The 11,706-nt window shown below is 41.1% G+C and overlaps 1 protein-coding gene and 1 pseudogene across 1 annotated transcript in view; one reads left to right on the plus strand and one right to left on the minus strand.

Annotated features, from left to right (window-relative positions):
* sult4a1 (sulfotransferase family 4A, member 1) overlaps positions 1-7,863 on the minus strand; it is a 29,707-nt gene extending 21,844 nt beyond the window's left edge. The window contains 1 exon segment of the mRNA XM_023969478.3: positions 7,102-7,863. Within this exon segment, the coding sequence (XP_023825246.1) occupies positions 7,102-7,270 (169 nt within the window). The 5' untranslated portion in view covers positions 7,271-7,863.
* LOC111951349 (signal peptide, CUB and EGF-like domain-containing protein 1) overlaps positions 1-11,706 on the plus strand; it is a 327,661-nt pseudogene that overhangs the window by 222,258 nt on the left and 93,697 nt on the right.

Genomic DNA, 11,706 nt, shown 5'->3' on the forward strand with positions numbered 1-11,706 from the left:
CACAATTCCCACAGCGCCGAATGGCCAAGTAAGAGAGGAAAGGTTGCCAGATTTGATCAAATGTTGATAATTTATTGTTCAGTATATATCTAATTCTTTCTAAGTATACAGTGTTTGCCAATTCGCTGAGCCATATTTTGGTAGTGGGGCGCATCTCCTTTTCCAAAACAACAAGATTCGTTTTTTTGCCGAAATGAGACTGTAAGAGATGAGTTGTTTTTGAGGGTTGGTTAATCCGTTTAGGGAAATCAACACTCCCAGGATTATCAGAAGCGGGTCTGGGTCAATTGAAGTCTCCAGAACTTCAGAGAGGATCCTAAAAATTCCACCCAATAACCATACAAGCAAGAGCATAGGGCAAAGCAGTGGAGTAGTGTACCCTGTGCAGCCTGACATTTATCACACATAGGGGATGTATCAGGAAATATCCTATGCAGTTTGGTTTTGGAATAGTGTAATCTGTGTAATACCTTGAATTGTATGAGACGATGTCTGGAGTTAATGGAGCAGGTGTGGATATACTCCAAGCTATCTTCCCAGTCTGCCACCGAAATGTCAGTCCCTAGTTCTTCCTCCATTTTGCCTTAATGGCATCTGTAGAAGGTGTGCTAACAGATCGAAAAGCATCATATAAACGAGATATCAGTTTGTCTGAGGTGGGGGATGTTTTTATGCATCCGTCAACATGGAAGGCTTAGCGTTCCCAAATGTTGGGAGGTGTTTTCTAACATAGTCTCTGATCTGTAGGTATCTGAAAAAGTTACTTCTGGGAAGATTATATGTTTCCCTCAGCAACTCAAAGGAAGCAAAGGTCCCTTCTATATATAAATCCCTATGGTACTTATCCCAACTCTCCCCATTGCTCAAAGGTGTTATCAAGGTTAGAGGGGGCAAAGGAGGGGTTCCTGGCAACAGGAACTCAAAGTGCTCAAAGTGGATTTTAATTGCTTCCAGATTCGGACTGTGCTATGTATAATAGGATTGTTACGATAAAGTGACCTCTCCAGATTGACAGGCGACAAATCACAGCACCAATAGAGAAGGGGTGACACTCCTCACGCTCCATACTAAGCCAGCTGGGTGACGGACGTACATCATCCAGCAAAAACGTAACAGCGCGGAGGTTAGTAAATAGATGGCATCTTGAGGTAGGAAAATGATACGGATATGTTGAAGCAACATCTCAAGACATAAGTCACAACGCAATCACAACGCCTGACCTCAATGCTATAGAAAATGTGTGGGCAGAATTGAAAAAGCGTGTGCGAGCAAGGAGGCCTACAAACCCGACTCAGTTACACCAGCTCAGTCAGGAGGAATGGGCCAAAATTAACCCAACTTATTGTGGGTAGCTTGTGGAAGGCTACCCAAAACGTTTGACCCAAGTTAAACAATTTAAAGGCAATGCTACCAAATACTAATTGAATGTATGTAAACTTTTGACCACTGAGAATGTGATGAAAGAAATGAAAGCTGAAATAAATCATTCTCTCTACTATTATTCTGACATTTCACATTCTTAAAATAAAGTGGTGATCCTAAATGACCTAAGACAGGGATTTTTACTAGGATTAAATATCAGGAATTGTGAAAATCTGAGTTTAAATGTATTTGGCTAAGGTGTATGTAAACGTTCAACTTCATCTGTATAGGTAGGAGATACTTAATGTTATTTTTGGTGCGTTTGAACATTTATAAGCGAATGTGAACGAGAGACATTGTACAAATGAACAAGAGTTTTGATGCATGCTTGTCTGATCTGAAGCAGCATGTGTACAAGCTGCGTCAGTCTGGGGTCGCCTGCTCTACTCAGAGAAGTAGGGGGAGAAGCAGACAGGCCGAGAACGGAGGAGAAAAAACGCAAGGAAATCAAAAGACAGCAGTGGCAACAGTCCAGATAACTCACCCAAAGGGCTTTGACTTCTCAACACGGCAGAAAGCTTACACAATATGATGCCCCATCACCTTATTAATTCATTAACTTACTTAGATAACTAGCCAGTTAACTTAGAGGTCGCGTTAACACAGAATTCTTCATTTTTCACAGCAGGAAAAAAAGATAAAACACGTAAGGTATCTCTTGCTGTGTTTTATATATTCACAAATCTAAATGCTTCTCTTTGTAATTTCTGCTCGGCGTCAGACAAATGTTGTGCTTCAGTTACACTTCTCCACTAGGATGAGAATTCATAAATGGGCATTCTATCAGTAGACAGTTTCTATCAGTAGACAGTTTCTATCAGCAGACAGGTTTCTATCAGCAGACAGTTTCTATCAGTAGACAGTTTCTATCAGTAGACAGTTTCTATCAGCAGACAGTTTATCAGTAGACAGTTTCTATCAGCAGACAGTTTCTATCAGTAGACAGTTTTCTATCAGCAGACAGTTTCTATCAGTAGACAGTTTCTATCAGTAGACAGTTTCTATCAGCAGACAGTTTCTATCAGTAGACAGTTTCTATCAGCAGACAGTTTCTATCAGTAGATTGAGGTGCTCTGATTGAGGTGTAGCTTTTTCTCAGGTACTTTTTTTCTGCACTTTTCTCAGGTAAAATTCAAGACGAACTTTAATCAAAACATTAGGAAGTGTAGATGGCTACATTATATCTATGATAAACATTAGAAATGATGGTCATACATCGTTTTTGCAAAAAATACCTTGCTTTTGATTGTAAACTCATTTACTTGTGTGGCTGCAAGCCAAATAGTGGCGCACTTCTGCAGTCATCTGATGAAAATTAAGCTATTTTCTGTTGAATGGCCTATAGGCTATGAAGTGCATGCTCTGAGAAGCACAGAGCATAGTTATATTTCTAAGATACACTATATATTCAAAAGTATGTGGACCACCTTCAAATTAGTGGATTCGGCTATTTCAGCCACAACCGTTGCTGACAGGTGTATAAAACTGAGCAAACAGCCATGCAATCTCCATAGACAAACCTTGGCAGTAGAATGGCTTACTGAAGAGCTCAGTGACTTTCAACGCGGCACACATAGGATGCCACTTTCAACAAGTCAGTTCATCAAATTTCTGCCCTGCCAGACCTGCCCTGGTCAACTGTAAGTGCTGCTATTGTGAAGTGGAAATGTCTAGGAGCAACAACGGCTTCAGACGGCGATAGTGGGTATATGTTTCCCTCAGCAACTCAAAGGAAGCAAAGGTCCCTTCTATATATAAATCCCCTATGGTACTTATCCCCAACTCTCCCCATTGCTCAAAGGTGTTATCAAGGTTAGAGGGGGCAAAGGAGGGGTTCCTGGCAACAGGGAGCATGAATGACAATGGTCTAAGCTCAAAGTGGGTTTTAATTTGCTTCCAGATTCGGACTGTGCTATGTATAATAGGATTGTTACGATAAAGTGACCTCTCCAGATTGACAGGCGACAAAATCACAGCACCAATAGAGAAGGGGTGACACTCCTCACGCTCCATACTAAGCCAGCTGGGTGACGGACGTACATCATCCAGCAAAAACGTAACAGCGCGGAGGTTAGTAAATAGATGGCATCTTGAGGTAGGAAAATGATACGGATATGTTGAAGCAACATCTCAAGACATAAGTCACAACGCAATCACAACGCCCTGACCTCAATGCTATAGAAAATGTGTGGGCAGAATTGAAAAAGCGTGTGCGAGCAAGGAGGCCTACAAACCCGACTCAGTTACACCAGCTCAGTCAGGAGGAATGGGCCAAAATTAACCCAACTTATTGTGGGTAGCTTGTGGAAGGCTACCCAAAACGTTTGACCCAAGTTAAACAATTTAAAGGCAATGCTACCAAATACTAATTGAATGTATGTAAACTTTTGACCCACTGAGAATGTGATGAAAGAAATYAAAGCTGAAATAAATCYTTCTCTCWACTATTATTCTGACATTTCACATTCTTAAAATAAAGTGGTGATCCTAAATGACCTAAGACAGGGATTTTTACTAGGATTAAATATCAGGAATTGTGAAAATCTGAGTTTAAATGTATTTGGCTAAGGTGTATGTAAACGTTCAACTTCATCTGTATAGGTAGGAGATACTTAATGTTATTTTTGGTGCGTTTGAACATTTATAAGCGAATGTGAACGAGAGACATTGTACAAATGAACAAYGTTTTGATGCATGCTTGTCTGATCTGAAGCAGCATGTGTACAAGCTGCGTCAGTCTGGGGTCGCCTGCTCTACTCAGAGAAGTAGGGGGAGAAGCAGACAGGCCGAGAACGGAGGAGAAAAAACGCAAGGAAATCAAAAGACAGCAGTGGCAACAGTCCAGATAACTCACCCAAAGGGCTTTGACTTCTCAAACACGGCAGAAAGCTTACACAATATGATGCCCCATCACCTTATTAATTCATTAACTTACTTAGATAACTAGCCAGTTAACTTAGAGGTCGCGTTAACACAGAATTCRTCATTTTTCACAGCAGGAAAAAAAGATAAAACACGTAAGGTATCTCTTGCTGTGTTTTATATATTCACAAATCTAAAATGCTTCTCTTTGTAATTTCTGCTCGGCGTCAGACAAATGTTGTGCTTCAGTTACACTTCTCCACTAGGATGAGAATTCATAAATGGGCATTCTATCAGTAGACAGTTTCTATCAGTAGACAGTTTCTATCAGCAGACAGTTTCTATCAGTAGGCAGTTTCTATCAGCAGACAGTTTCTATCAGAGACAGTTTCTATCAGCAGACAGTTTCTCATCAGCAGACAGTTTCTATCAGTAGACAGTTTCTATCAGTAGACAGTTTCTATAGCAGACAGTTTCTATCAGTAGACAGTTTCTATCAGCAGACAGTTTCTATCAGTAGACAGTTTCTATGAACAGTTTCTACAGTAGACAGTTTCTATCAGTAGACAGTTTCTATCAGCAGACAGTTCTATCAGAGACAGTTTCTATCAGCAGACAGTTTCTATCAGTAGACAGTTTCTATCAGAGACAGTTTCTATCAGAGATTGAGGTGCTCTGATTGAGGTGTAGCTTTTTCTCAGGTACTTTTTTTCTGCACTTTTCTCAGGCGAAAAATTCAAGACGAACTTTAATCAAAACATTAGGAAGTGTAGATGGCTACATTATATCTATGATAAACATTAGAAATTATGGTCATACATCGTTTTTGCAAAAAAATACCTTGCTTTTTGATTGTAAACTCATTTACTTGTGTGGCTGRCAGCCAAATAGTGGCGCACTTCTGCAGTCATCTGATGAAAATTAAGCTATTTTCTGTTGAATGGCCTATAGGCTATGAAGTGCATGCTCTGAGAAGCACAGAGCATAGTTATATTTCTAAGATACACTATATATTCAAAAGTATGTGGACACCCCTTCAAATTAGTGGATTCGGCTATTTCAGCCACAACCGTTGCTGACAGGTGTATAAAACTGAGCAAACAGCCATGCAATCTCCATAGACAAACCTTGGCAGTAGAATGGCCTTACTGAAGAGCTCAGTGACTTTCAACGCGGCACCATAGGATGCCACCTTTCCAACAAGTCAGTTCATCAAATTTCTGCCCTGCCAGACCTGCCCTGGTCAACTGTAAGTGCTGCTATTGTGAAGTGGAAATGTCTAGGAGCAACAACGGCTCAGCCGCGAAGTGGTAGGCCACACAAGTTCACAGAACGGGACCACCGAGTGCTGAAGCGCGTAGTGTGTAAAARTCGTCTGTCCTCGGTTGRYACACTCACTACCGAGTTRCAAACCGCCTCCTTTCCAGAAGAATGGAGACTGTTATAGCAGCAAAGGGGGGACCAACTCCATATTAATGCCCATGATTTTGGAATGAGATGGTCGATAAGCAGGTGTTCACATACTGTAAAATGGCGTAGAATTGCATGAAATGTTTATAAAAGGTTATTTTTATGCGATGAAAGATTCATGCAATGCTTTTACTTTAAAGGAGATCTTTCCACCCCTACTCTTGTCCACGGTGGTCTGAGAACCCACAACCTTCTGGCCTGCAGACCTGTGTGCTATCAACATTCCTGTGTTGCCATGTAATGCTTACAAGACGAAGAACAGTTTCAAAAACTGCATATCCAAGACCCCGGTCTGTRCAAGAAGTGAGGGTAAACGGTAGACATGTTTTCTGCTATCCACTTTGTTTTAATTCTTATTTTGGGTACAGGGGAGGGTCAGTTTTTCCCCCCAAGCGTTCAGGGAGGGTTTAGGTCATATATTTAGCTGGAGGGAGGGCCAGCCATTTGCGTTTCAGAGGTCTGATTCTATCCATGTAACCCTTATTATAAATAACATTCACTCCCTTACAGTGCTAATATTGTAGGGAACAACATCACTGATCACTGACTGACAGCCTGCATCTGTTTCTAGGCCTAGGGAGCATAGCAACCCAGACTGCTCCCACCTCTCTTCTTCTCTCCTTCTCTCTCCTGCAATTGTAATTTACTCGTGCAGACGCAGATATAGGCACTGCTGGAATCCTGTGTGGACAGAGAAGAGACATTAAAGGAARAATTGCTCTATATGTCTCTGAAAGATTTGACTCCCAAAATGAACTTGAGGMAAGACGGATATTTACGTCCACCTAGTCACGTGACCAGGAGGACCCACCCGCGCCGCGAGTTCTMCTCCAGCACAGGTTGTCAACACACAAGTGCGTCACACTCAAGCACCGRGTAGACCGGTCCGCACCAGCACAGCACTGCGCAAAGCAAGCTGGTTGAGACAGAAAGAGACGGATGTAAACAGTAACCCGAGGCCTGAAAATGCAATACATTGTCTGTGTATCRTCCGATAACAGACGTCGACAGCGAATGGATGCGAAGTGCGCAGGCGTTTAACGTAACTCGAAGGTTCCCATGATAAGTTATTTAGCCTGCTGCAGGCTATGTTTGGAGAGAGGTAAACATTTACGCCCTTCCCTAATAGGCCAGTGAAACTCAGCACACAATGCAATAATAAACTCACAAGGACTCAACTGGAGACATTTGCGTTTATTACACACGGCACAATAAGACGAAAGAAATGTAAAGGAACTATAGACCTACACCTAAGACCCTGCATTCTCAAGCCTARAGCATGCTYCATCTAGTGAGGGRACTGCACTAARYRATTGCATAGCATCAACACATGCSYATATTGTTTACCTGACTTGGGATARGTGACAATCCAAATGTCGCTACTTCTGAGGGAGAAGTTGGCGATSTCCTCCATCTTTCCTCTGCAGAAGGGTGGAAGTCGRACTCCATCAAACTCGAAGTATTTGCTCTCAAACTCTATCGGGGTGCTTGGCGTGTCTGCCTCGCTCTCGGCCATCCTCAAAACGYGCACTAAACGAAAATATARTTGCAATCAATTTTGAGAGCGATAATATCTCGAYTCGAGATATATGGTTAGGCTAGGACGTGATAGTCCGCGAGCGAAGTACGCATTGACCTTCAGCCAATCACGTCGTAGCAAAGTGATGTAATGCGATGCGCTCATGTGAGGCGCGCGCCTCCTCTTCAGCATCAGCACCAGTTCGCTCTTGCGGAGCACGCGCGTGCTCACCAGTCTCTGTAGCCGGAAGAGGAGTGCTTTCAAGCATAGTCTACATGAAGCATTGAAGATGATGCAGATAGGCCTGCTGTTGTTCTTGGAATTAAAATCAACAGATTCGGTTTTCCAATTCCTCTTCAGCATCAGCACCAGTTCGCTCTTGCGCAGCACGCGCGTGCTCACTAGCCTCTGTAGCCGGAAGAGGAATGCTTTCAAGCATAGGCTACATGAAGCATTGAAGATGATGCAGATAGGCCTGCTGTTGTTCTTGGAATTAAAAATCAACAGATTAGGTTTTCCAATTCTTTGTGAATGGCATTATTTATTCGCCTATAGAATGGTTCATGTTTAATCCGAGTAGACTGCTGTCAAGTGAGCCGACGCCCGCAAAACGCTGCCAAACCATCCGCGCATCAGTCTCCTGAATTTWTCTGCGTGAATACACAACACTTTACGGTATCGCGAGTTTTCGGGTAGAAAAGCTGAGTRGGGATGCACAGATAGAGACAATAGTTACAAATCATACCAAGCAAACAGTTTGAAGCAAACTTATTCAATCTTCCACAAAAAAGTTTGCCAAATCGTTTGTTTCATTTTCGTGCCTATCACGAGTAGATTGAGGCTGCATAGGCTGCAGTAGCCTACAGGGGATACTGTTTACCAAATGGTAAATTGTGAATGTGATAAGGAAATGTGTTTTAATAAATGATTAGAATATTACTCTCCTGAAACCATAAGTCTGAAACCATGTGATTGTATGAAATGTATTAGCCATATGATTGTATGAAATTGATTAGCCATATGATTGTATGAAATTGATTTGAATCATTAGATTATTATAATGCATTTATGTAAATGTTAGAATCATTCGATTATTATAATACTGTGTGATGGTTTTAGTCAGGGGAATAATAATATATCCTGGAGTGTAGTTCTTAGTCAGAATCAATGTTTTGGGGACAATGTGTCTAGTATTTTGATAACAGACTGTCTGTCTGAGCCAGATTCGGGGCCGACCTTGGCTGGGACACTGAGAACTTCCCAGTCCCAGGTCTCTCCCTATTTTAGGGGAGGGCAGGAAGACGCTATTCTCACGGACTCCCCTAATCCCTATTGGCGGGCGGATTTGATGGTTTGTGTGGAAGTATGTGTGTCGCTATAAATTGAAGGTCTTTGTACTGTGCACGGCAGAACGTTCCGTGAATAAACGTTTAACTATTGTAGACTGGGCCTCTGTCTGTTTTATTTCTATCAGTATCATACAAATCCTGAWAGCGCAGACTGAGTCATTAAATTGAATTGGTTAATGAACAGGAGAACTTCATTCTCATATCAGAAAGCAAGATGGCTTTGATGTTAACGGTCGACCATATTGGAACTCCTCAAAAGGACCAGTCCTCCTATGAATTAATGGAATTCTACAGTTATTTCAATTAAATGTTTCAAGGACGACATTGCATGTATTTAAGTAATTTGTTGTTGAGTGGGGACAGTAAAATATGAATTTTCTAAACATTACGTTTGCGTGCGTCTGTATTCATTCGAAAAATAAAGCACTCCATCACTCTCCTTCTTGGTCAATTAGCCCTTACACAGCCTGGATGTGTGTTGGGTCATTGTCCTGTTGTTGAGAAATGTTGAAAAAGAAATGATAGTCCCACTAAGCGCAAACCAGATGGGATGGTGAACACAGACAGTGTCACAAGCAAAGCACCCCCACACCATCACACCTCCTTCTCCATGCTTCACGGTGGGAACCACACATGCGGAGATCATCCGTTCACCTACTCTGCGTCTCACAAAGACATGGCGGTTGGAAGCAAAAATCTCAAATTTGGACTCATCTGACCAAAGGACAGATTTCCACCMGTCTAATGTCCATTGCTTGTGTTTCTTGGGCCAAGCAAGTCTCTTATTATTATTGGTGTCCTTTAGTAGTGGTTTCTTTGCAGCAATTCGACCATGACGGCCTAATTCACGCAGTCTCCTCTGAAAAGTTGATGTTGAGATGTGTCTGTTATTTGAACTCTGTGAAGCATTTATTTGGGCTGCCATTTCTGAGGCTGGTAACTCTAATTAACTTTTTCCTCTGCAGCAGAGGTAACTCTGGGTCTTCCTTTCCTGTGGCGGTCCTCATGACAGCCAGTTTCATCATAGAACTTGATGGTTTTTGCGACTGCTCTTGAAGAAACTTTTAAAGTTCTTGAAATTTTCCGCATTGGCTGACCGTCATGTCTTAAAGTAATGATGGACTGTCGTTTCTCTTTGCTTCTTTGAACTATTCTTGCCAAAATATGGACTCGGTCTTTTACCAAATAGTGCTATCTTCTGTATACCACCCCTACCTTGTCACAACACAACTGATTGGCTCAAACGCATTAAGAACAAGGCACACCGACCTCATGAAGCTGGTTGAGAGAATGCCCAGAGTGTGCAAAYCTGTCATCAAGGCAAAGGGAGGCTACTTTGAAGAATCTCAAATATAAAATAGATTTTTATTTGTTTAACACTTTTTTGGTTACTACATGATTCCATGTCTTATTTCAAAGTTCTGATATCTTCACTATTATTCTACAAAACGAAAATAGTCAAAATAAAGAAAGACCCTTGAAGGAGTAGTTGTGTCCAAACTTTTGACTGGTACTATATACTAAACAAAAATATAAACCCAACATGTAAAGTGTTGGTCCCATGTTTCATGAACTGAAATAAAAGATCCCAGAAATGTTACATCCGTTACATAATGTTACATGTTACAACTCATTTCACTAATTTGACATTTTTTTGTGTTTTAATAACTGTTGGTGAGCATTTCTCCTTTGCCAAGATAATCCATCCACCTGACAGGTGTTGCATATCAGGAAGCTGATTAAACAGCATGCTCGTAACACAGGTGCACCTTGTGCTGGTGACAATAAAAGGCCACACTAAAATGTGAAGATTTGTCAAACAACATAATGCCACAGATATCTCAAGTGTTGAGGGAGTGTGCAATTGGTACTGCAGGAAAGTTCACCAGAGCTGTTGGCAGATAATGAATGTTCATCTCTCTACCATAAGCCACCTCCAACATCGTTTTAGAGAATTTGGCAGTAGGTTCCAACCAGCCTCACAACTGGCTGTGGGCCTAATTTATTTATTTCAATTGACGGATTTCCTTATATGAACTGTTACTCAGTAAAATCAACAGAAACAGAAATTGTTGCATGTTGCTTATATATTTATTTTCAGTAAATATTTAGCTCACATAATATAATTTAAAAGTATGCATTAAGGTGTCTGTAATAAAAGAAATGCGGCAAAAACATAGGTAAACGTATATATATTTTTCAGATAGAAACATACACATACGAACAACCAATTTGTTTTTCTCTGTTGCCCATGCTATTTCAATATTTCAATAATAAATCATTCGAAAAATATGATCGGACCAGAGAGGAAGAGGCGAAGCAAGAGCGATTTGCATTGACCCCCCCCTTTAAAAATGTTTTCTTGCACTGGCTCTATGCACACTCACTGGACTCTACCCAGACACACACACACACTACACTGACACTCCAACACACACATACTCACACACACACATACACACAAAACAAACACATTCATATTGACTCCACACACACTCACACATAGACACACGTTCACACTCTTTCACACTTTTCACATACGCTGCTGCTACTCTGTTTATTATCTATCCCGATTGCCTGGTCACTTTTACCCCTACTTACATGTACGTATTACCTCTTACCTCAACTACCTCATAACCTGCACATTGGCTCGCTACCAGTTGGTACTCCTTGTATATTGCCTCATTATTTTTATTTTATTGTGTACACTATTTCCTTTTTTTATTTAGCAAATTTGTCTTACTTTTTAACTCTGCATTGTTGGGAATGGGCTCGTAAGTAAGCATTTCATGGCAAAGTCTATATATATGTTGTATTCAGTGCGTGTGACAAATAACATTTGATTTGATTACTAGGCCCCAAATCTTTGTATACATTTTTTTCGCTCACCAAGCGAGGAGTTTTGCATGGAGGTCAATGAGAGCATTGCATTTGGTCAACAACCAAAAATTACAGATTATTTTCTGTGTGAGGCTTATTTGTAGTGATGGAAAACAGAGGCTTTCTTAGACGCGCAAAATTGTACGCAGCATCATCTGGATATGTGTGCAACAAAAGTTCAACATTCACCTTCTGCTACCATTT

Source organism: Salvelinus sp. IW2-2015, linkage group LG24 (assembly GCF_002910315.2).
Source record: "Salvelinus sp. IW2-2015 linkage group LG24, ASM291031v2, whole genome shotgun sequence".
Classification (NCBI taxonomy): Eukaryota; Metazoa; Chordata; class Actinopteri; order Salmoniformes; family Salmonidae; genus Salvelinus; species Salvelinus sp. IW2-2015.